Below are 17,201 nucleotides of genomic sequence, written 5' to 3'. Positions count from 1 at the left end.
AACTCATCTATATAAACTTTTAGTTTCAGGATATTTAAAAGCCACTCATATTTAAAAGATATGTGAACCCAAATGATTATGTGCAACACTTTTACTTTAAAAGAAGTATAAATTATTTAACACATCTTAAGATATGCAGTTATCCCAGAATAATCTCATCCCTCAATGTATTATTAAATAAAAAGAAATATGTGAAATGTTGTCTTATTGATTCTAGAAGGTTCTTCATGAGCACTCTTAATAAAAAAGAAATTTCTAAACACATTTTCTTAAAGGTTAAATGTTAAGGGGCGGCTAGGTGGTGCAGTGGATACAGCACTGGCCATGGAGTCAGGAGTACCTGAGTTCAAATCCAGCCTCAGACACTTAATAATTACCTAGCTGTCAGGACTTGGGCAAGTCACTTAACCCCATTTGCCTTGCAAAAAAAAAAAAGGAATTCTTACTATCCGTAGTGCCTAATGGTTGAAAAGAGGAAACAGAGCACATTACAAAGTAAATACAAGGGAAGAAAGCAAGCCCATGTCAAGAATATGTAAAAAAGATTTTTAAAGGTTTTTCTTCAGAAATAGGAAAAATTTTAAATAAAGGACCTTGCTTGAATTCAGGAATTTTTAATCTTCTAGTGAAATAAAGTATGAAAGAAACAGAAGTCAGAGGATCTGCATTTGAGTACTGATGCTATTTATTCTTTTTGATCTCTGGCGATTCAATTCAACAAATATTCATTTACTACAGGTCAAGGAATGAAGTTAAAAAAATCTACTTTGAGGAGAGCGTCAAAAAATATAAAAAGAGGGGCGGCTAGGTGGCACAGTGGATAGAGCATCAGCCCTGGAGTCAGGAGTACCTGAGTTCAAAACCGACCTCAGACACTTAATAATTACCTAGCTGTGTGGCCTTGGGTAAGCCAGTTAACCCCATTTGCCTTGCAAAAACCTAAAAAATAAAATAAAATAAAATAAAAAAATAAAAAGATAAGCATAATACAATGTAGGACAAATCTGAAAATGTCAAGAGAGAAGATCAAGTACACTAGGAAATTTTGAGAAGGGAAATTATACTAAAGATGGGGAAGGGGGATGGTGAAATCAGGGAAAACTTCTTAGGAGAGGTGTCACTGGGGTTACCCATAGCATATGAATTCTGAGAGGTAAGAGGGACTATATTCAAGATAGGAGAAACAGCCTTTCAGTCGCTCAATAAGCAATTATTAAGTGTCTATTATGTGTCAAACATTGTGTTAAACTCAGGGCAAACACAAGACAAGTATGCAAGCCTTTTAAATCCTCTGAAACTTAATTTCCTCAATGATAAAAATGAGGGTGGATTATATGGTCTCTAAGGTAACTTCCAGAGATAACTCTTAAAATATAAGTCAGAAAGAATAGGAAAGGAGATACTGATGGGGACTATAAAGGTCCAACTCCTAGCATCTTCAAATGATCCACCCAGAGTTATTATCTTCAGGAAGCATTTAGTTGCTTTATGCCTAAAATTCCTCAGGGGTAGATTCTACAATCACCCTAGGAAGCCCTACATTCTCCCACATGCTGCCTGAGGGTAAGGACTGTCAATTTTTTAACTTTCTAGCAAAAAAGATACTCAGTTCACTCTAAAACATACATGAATATTTGATAAAATCCAGCAGATGACAGCTGAGAAAAGCAGCACTAAAGAGAGATCCCAGAATTCTGTGTTGACCAGTAAAGTTAACTGTCACAAGGAAAACAATGCAAGTCCTCCAGGCAAATATTATTAAAACCTAATCTTCTGAGGAAGTCTGGCTCCTGCCAGGATAGTGTCAAGCTATTTCCTTCTCATAAACCTGTATAAACTGAATTATTGTATAAACGAAGAAAATTTAGAAGACTAGTATCAAAAAATGAAGGGTGTCCTCTGGGTACATCCTTACCTTCCCCACAGTCATCCACTCACGCATCTCCTCGCTATCAGGAATTTCAGTGGTGCATTCTGGGAACCATGACACCTGTTCACAGATACTTGGCTACAAACAGAGCAAAAATAGGTGGTAAGACTGATAGTCTTTTTTTTAATTGATATTTTCTTTTTCCAATTACTTATTGTGAAAGTTTTTTATTATTCATTCACATGCATATGCATATTTTAAAGTTACTCCTTCCACTCTCCCTTCCCACCTACCTCAACGGCAAAGTCTGATGAATATTATACATACACATTTATGTTTAACATGTTTACATAGTAATAATTGTCTATATTAGACAATTAGAATTAAAGGAAAAGAAAACCATAAGATGACTGGAAAGAAAAATATAAGAGAAATTTTTAAAAAGTGAATATAGTATTCATTCAGACTCTGTAGGGCTTTTTTTGTTTTGTTTTGTTTTTTCTTCCTCTGGATGTAGATAGTATCATCCATAGCCAATCTCCTAGGGTTATCCAAGCTCTCTGAAATGTCAAGAGGAGTTACATCCATCATCAAGGTTAATCAACTCACAATATTGTTGTTAATGTTCTCTTGGTTCTACTCCCTTCACTCAGCATCAGTTACTGTAATTCATTTCATGCTTCTCTAAGAATCTGATCATTCATAGTTTCTTGTAGAACAAGAGTACTCCATAACATTCATATACCATAACTTGTTCAGCCACTCCCCAGTTGATGGACATGCCCTCAATTTCTAATTTTTTGCCACTATAAAAAGCTGCTATGAATATTTTGGAACATGTGGGACATATCTCATATTTTATGATTTCTTCTGGATAAAGGTCTAGTATTGGGATTGCTGGTTCAAAGGTATGATAGTTTTATTGCTCTTTGGGCCTAGTTCCAGATTGTTCTCCAGAATAGTTGGATCAGTTCACAACTTCACTATTAATGTATTAATAATTTTCCAACATTCTCTCCAACACTGATTATTTTCCCTTTTTGTCATCTTGGTCAATCTGTTAGGTATGAGAGGTAGAACCTCATAGAAGACTGATAGTCTTGCAAAGGAATCCTTGGTGGAATTCAGCCTCTCCAATATTCTAAATCAAACCAAAAGAAAAAGGCTCTAGCAAGGACAGGAGGAAAAAGAAAATGTGGAATAGAGTTAATATAATGATAGGATTTTAGCACTGGAAGCAACTTTTGAGTATCAATTCAACCTGAAACAAAGAAAATTAAAAAGTAACTTGCCCAAGATAACATTATCATCAGGCTTCAAACCTAGGTCTTCTTTCACATTTTCCCCACTGTTAAACAAATAAAAATGAATGAATATAAGTCAAAGTTAGAAACCAGTATGTTTCTTGAAGAAAATTTCTGGCTGTAAACCAACTTCTTAGAACTTGGAATTTGCCTTCCAAAATTTAAGAGTTTCTCCATTAGAAATCAGGAAAGATCACAGATATAAAGCAGTTTTCTCCTTTGGCCTCACAATGTGTTCTGAAGCAAATAAAATGAAGTTCTACTTCTTGTCATTCAAGGACACATCAGTTAAAAATCAACATACTTTGTATAAAGGCTAATGACAAAACTTAACTCTGCCCTCTTAATAGAGAGGTAGAAAACAACAATGCGCAAAATAAAATCAGACATGACCAACTCTGGGATCACACACAGCTCTATAATTGCCTTAACAAGTTACATTAAAAGTAAACTTTCTTCTGAAATCTTCTCTCTTGAAGAAGACAGAGATATAATTGGAAATGCTATGTAATATAAAAACAAAAAACATAATAAAAATAAATTTCATAAATTAAAAAGTAATATCATACTTTCTAAACATTCTAAAATGATATTCCAAGGCAGACATGAATGTTTGATATGGTCTGGCTGCAGGTGGCATATGCACCTGCATGTACAGTGAATCAATAAAAGGCACCCAAGATGACCAGGCACAACTGATGGGCTTCCAAGAGTCCACTCCAGGGCCCCAGTAAGACTTTGGATCAAGACAACCACCTTCTGCTGCCTCTGATTCTACATGATGCCATGTGGATATTAATAAGAGCAAGTCAGTTTGGGGCAATTTTCTTTTTTTTTTTTTAGGTTTTTTTGCAAGGAAAATGGGGGTTAAGTGGCTTGCCCAAGGCCACACAGCTAGGCAATTATTAAATGTCTGAGGCCGGATTTGAACTCAGGTACTCCTGACTCAAGGGCCAGTGCTCTATCCATTGCGCTTCCTAGCCTCCCCTGTATACATACTTATCTCCCCCAGAAAGAGATTAAAAAAAAACCCAACCCCCAGGAATGTTATAGCCAAGTCCCAGAACTCCCAAGTGAAAGAGAAAATATTACAAGCAGCCAGAAGGACCCAATTCAAATATCATGAAGTTGCAGTCACGATTACACAGGCCTTAGCAGCAACTATGTTAAGGGCTTGTAGGGCTTAGAATATAATATTCCAGGAGGCAAAAGAGCTCAGAATGCAACTGAGAATCAGCTATCCAGCAAAACTGAACATCCTCTTCCAGGGGAAAAGATGGACTTTCAATGAACCAGGGGAATTTCAATTGTTCCTGTTGAAACAACCAGAGCTGAACAGAAAGTTTGATCTTCAAATACAGGACTCAGGTGAAGCATACAGAGTGGAGAAGGGTAAAATATGAAGGACTTGACGATGATGAACTGCATGTATTCCTATATAGAAAAATAATACTGATAATATTCATAGGAAACTTCTCATTTAATAGAGCAGGTAGAAGGAGCTTTTATAGATGAAGCACAGGAGAGAGCTGAATTTGAAGATATAATATATTATAAAAATGGAGTCAATAGCTAAAAGAGAAATGTACTAGAAGTGAGAGAAAGGAGAGGTGGAAATAGTTGCTAAGATATTTCATATAATAAGATTTTTTTTTAATTACAATGATATGTAAGGGGGAAAGGCAAGGGGGAATGAGGGAACCTTCACTCTCATCAGAGATGGCTAGGAAAGGAAATAGGATATATACTCAATGGGGTATAGATATCTAGAGTAAGAAGGAGAGAAGGGGGACAGGGGGAAGGGGGGGATGTGAGTGATGGAGGAGAGGGTGGACTGTGGGGGAGAGTGGTCAGATATAACACATTTTCTTTTTTACTTCTTGCAGGACCACAGGGGTGGGTGGTTACTGGGCCTTAACGATTCAGGCCTGTGGGCTTGGGGCCTCTTGGCCCCAGGGCCAGTGATCAGTCTGCTGCACCACTCAGCTGCCCTACAGCACATTTAAGAAGAGGGACAGAGTGAAAGCAGAGAGAAAATATAGTATATGGTAGTGGGAAAAGTACAAATGGTCTGAATTGCAATCAGCAATAGCAATGGTGGAAAAATATGGAAGTAGCTTTTGTGATGGACTTATAAAGAATGTGATCCACCTACAACAGAGCTGGTGGTGTTGTAAACACAGACTGAAGCACATTTTCTTTATTATTTTTTAATTTAAATTTTTTTTTCTCTTTCCTTTACTTTATTGCTCATGAGGGTCTATATTTTGGGGGGGAGGGGGTATTATGATTATTCTTAAACAAGACTATTTTAGTAATATATTAAAAAACATTATTTGTACAAAATAAAAAAATTAAACAAACAAACAAATAAATAAATAAATAGAAGAAGATTCTTCATGGGACTGAGACTTATTAAGGGGATGTGGTAAAAGGTCCCTGAGTTCCTCAAGGGAAAAAAAGACAATTGAAATTCAAAAGTAAATCAATTTCTGTTTCACTTCCTGAAGGGGGTACTCACATGTTTCACCTTTATAGGTTTCATCTAGGAATCTAGACCAGAAGGGCCAAACATACAGCCCATGAGCCCATCTCCCCTAAAAACCTCTCTAAGCATTGCTGGAACTACATTAAAATGCAATTGGGAAATATTTAACAAAAACAAAAAGACAACAAAATTTAAAAAAAAAAAGCATCTTAGTGGTCATCTGGACTACCTCGACTTCAAAATATAACCTTTTCTGTAATACCCCTTACTCCCAGATCATTCAGACTTTGATCTCAACACACTTTCAGGGACAGAAGGCTCTATCATCTCATGGAACAGCTCATTCACTCTCCCAAAGTTCGCATCATTAGGAGATGACTTCTTACACTGATCTAAAAAAGAACTTCCCTGAAACCTCCATCAACAGTGTCCTAGTTTTTTCCCTTCTAAGCAACAAAGAATAAGTTTACTCTCCTTTCAACAAGAGATGCCTTAAAATATTTTAAGACAATTTTCATACATCCCATCAGTCTTCTTTTCTCCAAACTAAATATGCCTAGTTGTTTCAAATATTTCTCAGATGAAATCATTTCCAGAACTTTCATTCCACCTGAGACCTACACTAATGTGTTGACATCCTGACTAAAATCTGGTGTCCAAAACTAGACAAAATTTGACTTTGATTACCTCGCGTTCATCTCTCCAGTCCACGTTGAGTTCCTGGTCAAAACCCTTTAGTGTCAGCCCTAAGCCTCTTCGGCCTTTCTGATTAGAGGCCTCAACAATGTCTTTCCGACCCTGGCTGTGTTTGCCCAGACCTTCACCTTCCCGGAAGCCCATCTTTGCCTGAAAAAGAGAGAGAAATGACGAAGCATCATTAGTGATAAATAGTGATGGTAACTGCTCAGTTAAGTGTACATCTAGGCTAACTGGTAGTTGAAAAAATGAGAGGACTAAAAAGCTGTAATTAAAGCACCAGGAACATTTAATGAATTTCACCAGAGGTTCATAGACTGCCCTTCTAGCTAATTCCCCTGATTAAGTGAAAAGTAGATTCTGAGAATAAAGGTGATAAAGGAAATAAAATTTAAAAAGAAACTGCTTAAAAGAGTAACCTCTATATCACTTTGGTTCAGAAGAATAACCGGACCAGGCAGGGGCAACAAGGGATGCTGTGAGCAACTTAATCATATAATTAGCCTAAATCTTTCATTACGTAAAAGTGAAAAGTACAATAGGGTTCTGGTATAGTGAAACTGTAATAAAGTAAATTATTGCTCATCAGCTATACACCCTGAGGGAAGAGGAATTACTTCCCAAATGCTGCATTCATGTACCTAATGAAACACAAGAAGATAAAAGCTATAATTTCTATCAAAGATGTATGCTTCTATATGGGCCTTTATCTAGGAAACCTAAATTGTCACATATGGAAGAAGTAACATGATCTCTTGATCAAGTTTCCATTATACCCACAAGCTCATTCTCTAAATTAAAGGGAGTTACTTTCTCCTGTGTTACCCCTAAGCCACAAACCCAAAACTTTCCATTTCCCTCCATGCAATATTTGTATTCTGCCCAAAATTTGTATTCTGCATATGACTTTAGAAGTAACTATTCCTATTACTGCACACACAACAGAGATCTGAGATTTAAGTTTTAAAAAGTAGCTTGCTACTTCCATCTGTTTCTAACTGGCAAGTAAGATGAGTTTTCCTCCCCGCAAGCAGAGTCAAATAGGTTGAAATTTGCAAAAAACTAGATTTTCCTGCTTAACTTCCTTCCTGCCACAACATCAATTTTGTGTAGATGATGAAAGTAAAGACAAAGTCTTTCCACTGGAAAGATCTTCATGAACTCTGGGAAAAAGAGAAAAAAACTCTCCATTCATCAGACTCCAGAAATTACTGAGAACATCTGGAAAAACAGTAATCTTATTAAATCAGTCTTTAGTGAAGGAGTGTGACTACAATTTCTCATTTATAAATATACACCCAAGAATGCACTTTAACATCAGGATACTTGTGTCTGAGTATGTGCATCTGAAGAGAAAACCTAATATAATGGAAGTACAAAGTCTCCTGAGATCAGAAAAGAGTATTCCTCTCTCCAAACCAAGGAAATGAGTTTCCTTTAGTTGTCCCCAGCATGCACCTTTCTGATTAGAGGCCTTGACAAAGTCTTTCGACCCTGGCTGTCTTTGCACAATAACACATAAATTTAGAAAAGCAGTCATATACTCCCCAGCATCTCAATATAGAAAGTAGCTAGAAAGTAGCTAGAAAAACTCTAACTGCAATGTAGATTTCTCTTCTCTCATTCCATGGCAAACATTTCAAAACATGGACTCTATCATACCATCATCTTTTGGGAAACACTATTATACATGGAATATCGGGAGGAGGTGCCCTCCACAAGAGAGTCAGCTTTGAAGTCATTGTTGAAGGAAGTAAGTACAGGTCTTTTCTCCTCATTCTCACTGTCAGATCCACTTAGGCTTGTGGAAGACTCTGAAAAAGAAAAAAGTTATGACAGGTCAGGGTTTCATTTATATATTCTTACAAATATGTAAGAACTGCTGACAGAATCTAGATATCTGGAAGGGACCACAAAAATTTATTTAATCTAGTAACCTGCCTGAGGAAGGTCAGAAAGGCTAACTACTTGTGAAAGGTCACACAGATATTAGAGATAAGAAAGTAATAGGAAGAGAAAAAAAAAGGCTAGACCCCATATCATCTACTATATTCTTTTCTCCTACTAAACCAAGATGTTTCTTAAGTTCTATTGATCTTTTTTAAATCCCAATTTGCTTTGATGAGTTCACTTTTTGACAAAAATTTCTGAAAAAATTAGACAAATGTATATGAAATTAAAACAGCTTTACACAAATGCAACTCAACTAACATTAGAAGAGAAAATTAACTGGGGAAAAAAAATCTTTGCAACAACACATTCTCATAAATGTTTCATTTTTTATTTGTTTTATGTTTTTTCAAGGCAAATGGAGTTAAGTGGCTTGCCCAAAGCGACACAGCTAGGTAATTATTAAGTGTCTGAGGCCGGATTTGAACTCAGGTCCGCCTGACTCCAGGGCTGGTGCTCTATCCACTACGCCACCTAGCCGGCCCTAAATGTTTCATTTTCAAGACATAAGGAAAAGATTCAATTTATAAGTCATTTTCCAATTGATTAAACTGTCATAGGATATGAACAAGAAATTCTCAAGGAAAGAAATCCAAGCTATCTATAGCTACAGAAATGGAAAATGGAAAAAAATACTCCTAAACACTAATAATTAGAGCACAAGAATTAAGGGAACTTTGAGGATCTATCTCATACCTATCAGATTAGTAAAGTTGACAAAAAAGGAAAACTGGAGGGGGTTTAAGAAAAGAGGCAAAGTGAGGCTCTGTTGGAAGTACTGTGACTTGATCCAACACTGGAAAGCAATTTGACACTATACCCAAAGTCTCTAAACTATACAACCTCTTTGATAGCACTACTAGATCTATATTCCAAAGACAGCAAATTAAGAGGAAAAAGTTCTACATACACAAAAAATATTTATAATAAGTTCTATGATAGTGACACTGAACTAGAAATTAAGGAAAATAGCCCTGGGAACAAACTATAATAGATGAATATAATGGAATGGCATTGTATTAAAAGAAACAGTAAAGAGAAAACCTGAGAAGATTGATATGAAATGACAGAAATAGAGGAACAGAATAAGGAGAGCAATTTATAACATTTTAAATGTCATTTTATTTTTCAATTACATGCACAGTTTTCCACATTCATAGTTTTCTAAGTTTTTCAGTTCCACATTTTTCTACCTCTTTCCCTTCCTTACCCAACTCCCCATAACTGCAAGTAATATGATATATTTACTCATGCACACTCATGTTTAGCATATTGCCACATTAGTCATGTTATAAAAGAAAAATCAGGAAGGAGAAAAACAAAAACAAGTTTTAAAAAGTGAAAAGTTTTTAAAAAAACAAGTCATTAGGGACAGCTAGGTGGCGCAATGGATAGAGCATCAGCCCTGGAGTCAGGAGTACTTGAGTTCAAATCCGACCTCAGACACTTAATAATTACCTAGCTGTGTGGCCTTGGGCAAGCCACTTAACCCCATTGGCTTTGCAAAAACTTAAAAAAAAACCCAAGCCATTCCCCAATTGACAAATGGTCAAAGGATATGCAAAGGCAATTTACAGATGAAGAAATTAAAGCAATTCGTAGTCATGTGAAAAATTGCTCTAAATCACTACTTATTAAAGAAATGCAAATTAAAGCATCTCTGAGGTACCACCTCACTCCTCTCAGACTGGACAATATGACCAGAAAGGACAATGAGCAATGTTGGAAGGGATGTGAGAAATCTGGGACATGAATATATTGTTGGTGGAGCTGTGAATTCATCCAGTCTTTCTAGAGAGCAATTTGGAATTATTTTCAAAGGGCAACAAAAATGTGCATACCCTTTGATCCAGCAATACCACTACTGGGTCTACACCCTGAAGAGATGATGAAAAAGGGCAAAAACATCACCTGTACAAAAATATTCACTGCAGCTCTGTTTGTGGTGGCAAAGAACTGGAAATCAAGTAAACGTCCTTCAATTGGGGAATGGTTTAGCAAACTGTGGTATATGTATGTAATGGAACAATATTCTTCTATTAGAAACCAGGAGGGATGGGAATTCAGAGAAGCCTGAAGGGATTTGCATGAACTGATGCTGAGTGAGATGAGCAGAATCAGAAAAACATTGTATACCCTAATAGCAACATGGGGGTGATGTTCAACCTTGAGGGACTTGCTCATCTCATCAGTGCAACAATCAGGGACAATTTGGAGCTCTCTGCAATGAAGAATACCATCTGTATCCAGAGAAAGAATTGTGCAGTTTGAACAAAGATGAAAGACTATTACCTTTAATTTTTTTAAAAAAATTGGATACCTTATTATGTAATTTTGTATCTCTTATACTTTATATTTTTTCCCTTAAGGATATGATTTCTCTTTCATCACCTTCAACTTAGATCAATGTATACCATGGAAACAATGTAAAGACAGACTGCATTCTGTCAGGGGTGGAGGGAGAGAAGATTAGGGAAAAATTATAAAACTCAAAATAGATAAAATTTTTCTAAGAAAAAAAGTGAAAATAGTATGCTTTGGTCTGCATTCAGGTTCCACATTTTTTAATCTGAATGTAACTGGCATTTTCCATCATAATATAACAACAATTTTTAAAATTTAAGAAATTTGGTCAATACTATAATTAATTATGATTCCAGAGGACCAATGTTGTAGAACAGTAATCATTACCTGAAAGAGAAATAATGAACTAGATATGCAGAATGAGACATACATTTTTAGACATGGTTAAAATGGGAATCTTTTTTGCTTAACTTTGCATATTTGTTACAAGGGTTTTGTTTTCCCCAGGGAATAGAGGAAGAACAAAGAAAAGGAAATAAATGTTTACTAACTGGAGGGAAAAAAGAGCTAAATGAATTATGACAAGTTATAACAACATCGTGAAGAGGGGTAAATCTCAGGAATATTTCAGATTTCTCACCCCTTATATTTTCCACCATTTCTAATTCATAGCAGGAAAGGAAAAAGGTAGTCATTTTTATTTTTATTTTTTTAAAACCTATTGCCTCCCCTCAGTGCCTAGAAGAATTATGTGAAGTGAAGGCAGCATTCTGCCAAGCAGGGTCTGTTTTCTTTCTAGATTCTTAGTACACACAGGTCACAATTGCTTCTCTCCCAGGACCTCTTTGCTGCAGTGCTCCTCAATATTAGACAATATGCAAGTGTACAATGCTAGCTCTCCTAACCCTGTAAACTGATTAAAACAGAAAGCTGTACAATTTTTAAAAACAATGTTTCATTTATCAAAATAGGCTTAATAGAACAGGAATTAAAGACTAAGATCCTTAAAGGAATTTTTGAGAATTACCAGGGGTTTAGGGAATGATGTTGTTTATTATTTCCAACTTCACTTTAAAACATAACATTTCCCTTTTTAACCTATAAAGCCATAATTAAGGATTTTTGTTGGTCCATAAATGAAAGAAAAGAAGGTGAAAGGAAATGAATTCTTTTCCAAAGGAAAGTATTAGGAAAAAAGGAATTAAAGTATGAAAAAGAAATCGGTGAATCTGTGAATGCATATGTTCATTCTGGAAAACAATCTGGAATTAAACACAAAATTACTAAATAGTGCATGCCTTTTGATTCAGCTATTCATATTCACAAGAGACCAAAGAAGGAGGAAAAGTTCTATATATTCAAAAATATTTAGAGCATTTCTTTACGTGAAGACAAAAAACTAGAAAATAAGGAAATGCCCATGCATCAATGACTAAACAAACTATGGAACATAAGATGAAATACTATGGTGCTATGAAATGAGGAAATAGATGTTGAAAGTCTTATAAATGGAAACAATAAAATGAGCAAAACCAGAAGAATAACATACTAAAACATCAATACTATAAAAACAGCTTTGAAGATTTGTATAAATTTGTATAAATTGACGAATTATACAATTATACAATATATACAATGAATTGTACAATCATACAATAACAATATTGTAAAGACAAACAACTTTAAAAACTCTTAAAGAACAATGATCAATAGAGTGATCATTCCTAATTTCTGAGGATTATCCACATTGACAGATAAGTGACAAACTCAGGATACAGAATGTAACAATTTTTTTTAATATGACCAATGAAGAAATTTGTTTTTCTTTCTTTTTCAATGAGATATAAAGTGGGAGAAATAATAGATTTGTTAATTTAAAAAAAAATGAAAATTAAAATCAGGTGGCTAAAAAAAGAAACTGCCCGAGTTGGAATAAGTAGAGTTTAATTAATATAATCGTGTATAGAAGTAAAGGGTGGAAACTAAGATATGTGTGTATCAAAGAAAAGACGGGTTAAATTTAAGGAAAGGTGTTTAGTCAACTAGTTTCTTGAATTGGCCACCAGGTGGCACCACAAACTAAATCAGCTTGGGGGTGAGGAGGAGCTTGTATTTATCAATGACTACAGGGATGGAAGTGTAAAAGGAAAGGAAGAGACAGTGTAACTATAGTTCCTACATGCAGGTCTCCCCCTCCATCCTTTTTAATTTTTCTATGGAAAATTCATAACTTGGGCAAGTGAATGAGGGTCCATGGATGAGGGTTCTATTTTGTGCTATTACATTCCTAGCTGGAAACAGTGAACAAAGTATTGTCAAACCTAGGAAAAGCCCCAAGCATCCAACATGAATGGTCACTTAACTTCAATTGCCAACTGGAGACAATTCCCTTTATAATACCCAGGGTATCAACACTGAGGAGGCTAGATATGAGGAGGCTTGAATTCTAACAATGAATGGCACATTCTTAATGTGCATGGAATTGTACATATCTGACACGTGTCAGAAAAGCAGCTAAGAATGACAATAACAGTGAGTACAACTTTCATCTCCTATTTTCTCCTTTACTCCAGTCTCTGATGAAGACGTGACTATTTCCTAGCCAAGACCAACCCCTTTTGTACTTTGGTCAATCCCTTTCCATCTTTCTCACCAGTTCTATTCATCATCTTGCCTTTGATCTTCAATTTCTCTCACACCAGGTTCCTCTGATGCCTAGAAAATGTCCAGTATTTCCCAACTTTAAAAAAACTTTCAGCTTCTCTGAGGTACCACCTCACACTTCTCAGATTGGCCAATATGACCAGAAAGGATAATGATCATTGTTGGAAGGGTTGTGGGAAATCTGGGACACTATTACACTGTTGGTGGAGCTGTGAACTCATCCACCCTTTCTGGAGAGCTATTTGGAACTACACCCAAAGGGCAACAAAAATGTGCATACCCTTTGATACAGCAATATCACTACTGGGTCTATACCCTGAAGAGATGATGAAAAAGGAGTAAAAGCATCACTTGTACAAAAATATTCCTAGCAGCCCTGTTTGTGGTGGCAAAGAATTGGAAAACAAGTAAATGTCCTTCAATTGGGGAATGGTTTAGCAAACTGTGCCATATGTATGTCATGGAACACTATTGTTCTATTAGAAATCAGGAGGGACGGGATTTCAGGGAAACCTGGAGGGATTTGCATGAACTGATGCTGAGTGAGATGAGCAGCCAGAAAAACACCGTATACTCTAACAGCAACATGGGGGCAATGATCAACCTTGATGGACTTGCTCATTCCATCAGTGCAACAATCAGGGATAATTTGGGGCTGTCTGCAATGGAGAATACCATCGGTATCCAGAGAAACTGGAGTTTGAACAAAGACCAAGGACTATTACCTTAAATTTAGAAAAAAAACCTGGTATCTTATTGTCTGATCTTGCTACCTCTTATACTTTATGTTTCTTCCTTAAGGATAAGATTTCTCTCTCATCACACTCAATTTGGATCAATATATATCAAGGAAACAATGTAAAGACTGACAAATTGGCTGTTGTGGGGGGTGGGGGGAGAGAAGTAAGATTAGGGGAAAAATTGTAAAACTCAAAATAAAACTGCTCCCTTGTAACAAAATATAATCAAACAAAACAAATTTATACATTGTTTCTTATTTTGCACTTGCATTCTATCACTTCAAACCAAAAAGTGGGAAATGTGTTTAGTCATCAGTCTTCTGAAGGTGTGAATGATCATTGTATGGATCAGAGTTTTTACATCTTTCAAAGTTGTTTTCCTATACAATGCTATAATTATACAAATTCTTTTCCTGGTTCTTCTAGTTGAGCTCTATCAGTTCATATAAGTCTTCCCAGAGTTTTCCTGAATCCTTCCCCTGAATTATTCCTTACTATGTAATAATCTTCCATTATGTTGGTGGAGTTGTGAACTGTAGTACTCAGGTACTACTGAATCCAGGGCCGGTGCTCTATTCACTGCGCCACCTAGCTGCCCCAGATCCAAACTTTCTAAATAAAATTAAAAAAAAAAATTTCATTTGACCTGACCACTTCTCTCAAGCTATCCTCCTATATTCTTTACTCATTTTTCAAACTTCTTTAAAAAAAAAGAGGGTGGCTAGGTGGTACAGTGGATAAAGCACTAGCCCTGGAGTCAGGAGTACCTGGGTTCAAATCCAGTCTCAGACACAAAAATTACCTAGTTCTGTGGCCTTGGGCAAGCCACTTAATCCCATTTGCCTTGCAAAAACCTTAAAAAAAAAAGATATTCCTTATCTCTTTTTCCCTCAGTCACTTCTTTGCTACCTTGTTTCCATTCCCAAAGGACAGTAGAGTTGGAAGGGACATCTAAATCCAATCTCTTTATTTTACTGATGTGAAAATTGAGGGAGATGAAATGGCCTGCCTGAGGTCAGAATTATTTAAAATGGCAATTATTGGAATTCAAGTCATGACTCCAAAAGCAGTATTCGTTATAAAACTAGAAATGTACTCTCCAAAAGTTACCAAAAACATATGTAAAGCACTTTGCTTAAATTAAATAGATATATATTAAATATTATCATCACTCAATAATAAATCCAGTGAAAGACCTTTTCTTTGTACTCCTGCTAGATCTTTCTATAGCATTTGACCATCTAAAATAGGTGCCTTTGTGTCCTGTCCTCTCACTTTCATCTTCCTTAATTTCCATCTGTCTTAAATTCCAGTTGGTCATCCAATTGAACCTACTCTCTCCAAAGTTACCAGTCATCTCTTAATGGCCAAAGCTAGTGGCCTATTTTCAATCTTCATCCTTACTGATCATCTTCATCTTGATTCATTCCTTACTAGGTTTGTGTGATGCTGCTCTCTCTCCTGGTTCTCCTCCAATCTGATGGTTCCCATCTCCTTTGCTGAAGCTTCGAGAAGATGGCAACAAGAACGGATCCTCTCTTAGGCGCTCTCTCATAAAACTCATGAGCTAAGGACTCTAAGTAATTTTTGAGAGACAGAATCCACAGAGGGACCCAGGGAGGCACTTCTCCTACTCAAGGTAACCTGGAAAAGAGCAGAAAGGCTCTGCTCCCCCGGGGTTGGGGGGACAGTCCGCCAGAGAGTTGGCCCGCCAAAGCAAAAAAACTGCAACCCCCAGAGGCATGCCCAGGGCGCTGGGAGTCATGGCTCACAGCAGCGGGGGAATTTCCTGAGCTACACCTTGGGGAGCACTAGGCACAAATTGGGGGAACAGCAGGGGGACCTCTGCCAGAATGAGCACGTGAAGCCCAGCCCTCAGGGCACACAGAGAGCAGCATGGCCAGCACAGCAGAGTTCCAGGTGGAATCAGTAAGCAGGAGGCCCCAGGGCATGAGCCCATTTAACCTAGGGAGAGGAGTGAAGAGAAAGACTGCAGAGCTCTGCCCCTGGAACAGGACTCTGGGGCTCTGACCACATTCAGATCCTGATCACAGTCTAGGCCCCCCCATAGAACAGCAAGGGCCCCCTCCACCTCAGCCCCGTGACAGAGGGGGCACATATGGTCATTCACAGACCAGGAGGGAGGACAGAGCCTCACACACTGAAACCCTTGTGGGAGTGTCCCAAAAGCTCAGGAAGCACCCCAAAACCAGGCTCAGGCTGGGAAAATGAGCAAGAAGAGAAACAAGAGGAACTCCATTGAGAAATATTTTTCATATGAGCCCAAGAAGGATCAAAATACTCAGTCTGAAGATGAGGAAGCACAAGCTCCTTCATCTAAAGACTCCAAGAAAACCAGTAATTGGGATCAGACTATGACAGAGCTCAAAAAAGACTCTGAAAATCAAATGAGGGAATTAGAAGAAAAACTGGGAAAAGAAATGAGAGATGCAGAAAAAAAATGAAAATGAAGTCAGCAGCCTAGTCAAGGAAATCCAAAAAAATGCTGAAGAAACTAGCATGCTAAAAACCAGCTTAGGTCAAATGGATAAAACAGTTCAGAAAGTTATTAAGGAGAAAGAAGAATGCTTTAAAAAGCAAAATTGCCCAGATGGAAAAAGAGATAAGAAAACTCTCTGAGGAGAACAAATCCTTCAGACAAAGAATAGAACTCAGGGAGATTGATGAATTTATGAGAAACCAGGACTCAATAGTTCAAAACCAAAAAAAAAAATGAAAAAAAATGAAGCTTCATCCAGTTCTTTTCTGGACCCTCTTCTTTGTATAAACTATTTCACTTGGTGATCTCAACTCCTATAATTTCAGTTCTCTTTATGCAGCTAACTCAGATTCACTATCTCCAAATTTACATCTCCAACTGTTCTACACATCTAGAATTGGATGTCTCATAGACATCTTCAACTGAACATGTCAAATTTAATTTGCTTTTTCCCAAAGTACTCTTCTATTAATGTTGAGAGTATCACCATCCTCCCAGTCATCCAGGTTCAAAAACAAGGTTACCATCCTCACTTTTCACTCTCTCACTTCCCATTATCAATCAGGTGACCAAGTCTTCTTGTTTCTACCTTCATAACAACTCTCATGGACTCCTCCCTCCTCCTTCTCTTCTTCCTCTGACAACTGCTACCATCCTGTTTACTGGTCATCATCTCATATCTGGA

At 36.9% G+C, this 17,201-nt stretch overlaps 1 protein-coding gene across 5 annotated transcripts in view; it reads right to left on the bottom strand.

Annotated features, from left to right (window-relative positions):
- Positions 1-17,201, bottom strand: part of CMTR1 (cap methyltransferase 1) — a 191,556-nt gene that overhangs the window by 43,933 nt on the left and 130,422 nt on the right. For all 5 annotated transcript variants that reach the window (XM_074236832.1, XM_074236831.1, XM_074236834.1 and 2 more), the window contains 3 exons: positions 8,021-8,172; positions 6,350-6,508; positions 1,916-2,008 (listed from right to left, as the gene is read on the bottom strand). In XM_074236832.1, the coding sequence (XP_074092933.1) occupies positions 1,916-2,008; positions 6,350-6,508; positions 8,021-8,172 (404 nt within the window). The remainder of the gene's footprint in view (positions 1-1,915; positions 2,009-6,349; positions 6,509-8,020; positions 8,173-17,201) is intronic.

This window comes from Macrotis lagotis, chromosome 5, assembly GCF_037893015.1.
Source record: "Macrotis lagotis isolate mMagLag1 chromosome 5, bilby.v1.9.chrom.fasta, whole genome shotgun sequence".
NCBI classification, from domain to species: domain Eukaryota; kingdom Metazoa; phylum Chordata; class Mammalia; order Peramelemorphia; family Peramelidae; genus Macrotis; species Macrotis lagotis.
Note: the sequence above shows the minus strand (reverse complement) of the source record. Positions and strands in the feature narration are given on the sequence as shown.